This window comes from Drosophila kikkawai, chromosome 3L (assembly GCF_030179895.1).
Source record: "Drosophila kikkawai strain 14028-0561.14 chromosome 3L, DkikHiC1v2, whole genome shotgun sequence".
NCBI lineage: Eukaryota > Metazoa > Arthropoda > Insecta > Diptera > Drosophilidae > Drosophila > Drosophila kikkawai.
Window position 1 is genome coordinate 30043759 of NC_091730.1, and position 3336 is coordinate 30047094.

The 3336-nt window shown below is 57.7% G+C and overlaps 1 protein-coding gene across 1 annotated transcript; it reads right to left on the bottom strand.

The window, feature by feature from the left end:
• Nucleotides 1-468: 468 nt before the first annotated feature.
• LOC138928424 (nascent polypeptide-associated complex subunit alpha, muscle-specific form-like) lies at nt 469-2246 on the bottom strand. The gene is made up of 2 exons (XM_070285496.1): nt 2217-2246; nt 469-2175 (listed from the first exon to the last, which is right to left on the bottom strand). Exons 1-2 carry the CDS (start codon nt 2244-2246, stop codon nt 469-471), a joined length of 1737 nt encoding a protein of 578 aa, XP_070141597.1.
• Nucleotides 2247-3336: the final 1090 nt, after the last annotated feature.

Sequence of the window (3336 nt, forward strand, 5' to 3'; positions counted from 1 at the left end):
AGCGGGGCGAGGACAGAGGAGCACGTGTCCTCCAGTCGCGGCGGCACGTTGAGCACGGAATGATCCTGTGCTGGCGTGGCGCTGCGGCTGTAGGTACGACAGAGGGTTCTTAAGCTGTCATAGCTTTTGAGTGAACCGGTGGTTCGAACCGGTTCACCGAGAACTGATCTGGTTCGACTAGTTCGACTAGTCGATAGGTTACCCGGTTCGGTGACCGCTGAGGTGCCAAACTTAGCTTATTGTTTTTAAACTAACTATTCTTATTATCAATATACTTCGAGTTTGTGTCGCTTAAGGCTCCAGTGCCAACGAAAGCTTTAATATTTACAGTGGCTTCAGTGCCGTCTTAATATGTATGCTTACAATATAACTATAATATAGGGGGATATTATATATATACTTTATATCTAGAGCTTATTTTACATGAGAGGTTGTGCGCCGAGGGAATAGAGGCGTTACACTCCCTCTCTACTCCGCCGAACCGAAACGAATGTGGACCTCTCCGGACGTCTTCATTGTGACCTGGTAGAGGCCTTCTCCGGTGCGAGCGGCATAGCTTCGGCATTCGATTTCCTGCCAGACCGCCAGTGGGACTCGCTGGTCGATGGTGTTCCTCCACCAGGCGGCTGGAATGGCGACTCGCTTCGGCATTGGGTCGTCGGTGGTGTAATAGTCTCCCGCAGGGACTTGGCGAGGGAAGCGTGGCGCTGGAGGTGGGACCTCGTGGGCGGCGGTGGTGGGGGCTGTTTTGGGTGCGGTGGGGTCCCAATCCGGGATTAGCTCCTGAAGTAATCCCTCCACTGCCGGCTCTAGCTCTTCCATTAACATGTCCAGCGTGCCTGGAGAGAGGTCGATTCCGCGATCTCCGGGGCCGGCACGTGGGGTGGCCGGTGGAGTGACCTCATCGTCGATCGTGGCGTGGGTCGAGGCTCGGCGGTTTGTCTCGGCAGCATTGGGCGGCGTGATCCTCTCAGTAGACATCACACGGCGGTGGATCGAGGGTTGGCGGCTTGGTGCAGCAACGTCCGGCGGCGGCAGGGGTTGGACCTCCTTGCGCCGGAATCTCTGCCCAGTTTCCGTCTCGCTGTCACTGGACTCTGATTCCCATTGCATGACCTTTCCAGTGGGTTGGTAGTTTGGGTCGTCCGCCTCGTCGTTGGCCAGTGGGGCGTTGTCATCCGCCCGGTCGCGGAGGAAGACGGGCAGGACCGCATCCTCACCAAGTGCTGGCAACGGCGGGCGGACCTCGGGAGGGTTCCCCACGTCCATTTCCCAGTCTTCGTCCGGGGCCATTATGCATAGTCTCTTCGGTGACGGGGGGAAGGTGACGATAGGGTCGGGAGTCGGCCGGAAAGGGGCCTCGATGAAGATCGAGGTATAGCGGGTGTGGATCAACTGGATCCACGATCCCCGCCAGTACCCACATCGGTCCTCTCCCTCCCATCTGTAGTGCGCCGCCGAGGGGGCGTTGACGTCTAGCTCGCTGTCACTGCTGATTGTTTGGGCATCGTCGTCCGCCTCGCCGGCTCGCTCTCCGTGGTACCCGGGATATGGGGGCGTGGCGTCACTGTCGGTGATGTCCTCTAGTAGGAAATCCTCGTCGCGCGAAGAGGCAGCTGGACTGGGGGTTCGTGGCTCTTCTTCTTCACCCTCCGTGTCCGTCTCGGGGTCCTGTGGACGAGGGCTGCACGGACTGTAGCGTTCCCCAGCCGGTGGTACCGAAGCGGCCGGGTTTTGCTGCCCCTGGTAGTGACCTGGCGTGCCCGGGTTGGGGTACCATTGAGAGTGACCCGGCGCACCCGGGTTTTGATATCCTCGATAGGGTCCCGTGTATTCCGGGTTCAAGAAGTCCAGTCGGGCCGGCGGAGCTTCGGAACACGGGATCCTGCGCCCAGTGCTGTCCACGTAAAACGGGGAGATGGAGCGGCCCGAGGGGCGTGGAGGCGTTGATGGCGCGGCTCGCTGCGGTGGCGATGCTGGTGGTGATTCGTCCGAGGATTCGTGTACAGGGCGCGGCGCTGCTGGCGCGGCGCGCTGCGGTGGCGATGCTGGTGGTGATTCGTCCGAGGATTCGTGTACATGGCGCGGCGCTGCCCGGCGGGATGATGTCCTAGACGCGGTGGGCCGAGCCGAGGATGTAGTCACTCCCCTGTAGTACTGCGCGCTGGTTCGTAGCTGGTGAAATAAGTGCTTACCAGCAGACCCCCACTACTTACCCATCGGTCCCAAGCAATGGGATCTTTCATTTCCGTTTTTGTATGAAATGTCCGGAAATAGGGTCAATCGCCACCGTGTCGTTTACCCAGTGAAGCTGTCGGGGGCCGTGGCAAGTACAATTCCAGATTCCCAATAAAAGTAGGCAGAGTTTTAAATTTTGGATGCTGAGGAGGACCAACGATCCGTCTTCTTTGGAGTTTATTTTCAGAGTAATAAAAAAGAGGTACCACTAATATGGCGACAGGTACATTTTCCCCAGTGATGCTCCCCTGGCGATATTGCCCCTTGTTCAGCATGAACATTCTCCCCCCCTCGCAAGAGGAATACTTGCGATGTACGAAAGGAAACACCGTCCGGAGAGGATGCTAACCCTCGTGCGCGCCAGGATAGGCGTGCACGACCGGCTGCGGGATGGAGACATATCCATTGGCGTGGCGGGCCGCCGAGGTCCGGATACAGGCGCCTGCTGGCGCTGCTGTGGCTGCCGCTGAGGCCGAGAATCCGAGGGTGGGTTGCGCCTTTGTCGGGGCCGCGAAGAGCGAGGCTGCCCAGTGTGGAGGTGCAGCAGCGTGTGATGAGCCGCCTTGCCAGACTGTTCGCGCAGTACTGGTTAATTAGTACCGCGCGGAGCCGCTTCACAGCCGGCAGTTGGAGAAACCGTTGGCAAAACCTCAGAGCGTGGACTCTCCTGCAGACTCGACATCTGTATATATTGCTCCCGGATGAGCGACGAGGATTTCGGTGGGTCGTTGGAGCCATTGTACACGGATCTACGTTAAAACAGAGAGATGGATAAATATGAAAATGAAGTGTTATGGATGAGGATGAACAAGACACGTGGACGGAACGACGACGTTGGATGACACAACTTAGGACTAGTAAATGTCAATTGGAAGGACTAATCTATTGAGGAGTCACTATGGTCAATGGGCCGTCCATTGGGAGGCGAATAATTTTCGCAGCTGGTCGTCGGATGACGCCCCGTGTTGTGGCTGTCGAAGGTAGAAAACCGCTCCAGGCGGGGTATGGATATGGACCTGACTAGAGCAACTCTGGCTTTGGATGTCAGCCGATGGGTACAACCGCCATCAGTCGTTTCGACTCGGATGAAAATGGCAG

Bases quoted from the DNA above. Each gene is read 5' to 3' on its own strand.
- LOC138928424 (XM_070285496.1), bottom strand. From the start codon at position 2,246: ATGAAAGATCCCATTGCTTGGGACCGATGG. The intron at 2,176-2,216 runs GTAAGTAGTGGG...TTATTTCACCAG, and splicing joins CCATTGCTTGGGACCGATGG to CTACGAACCAGCGCGCAGTA.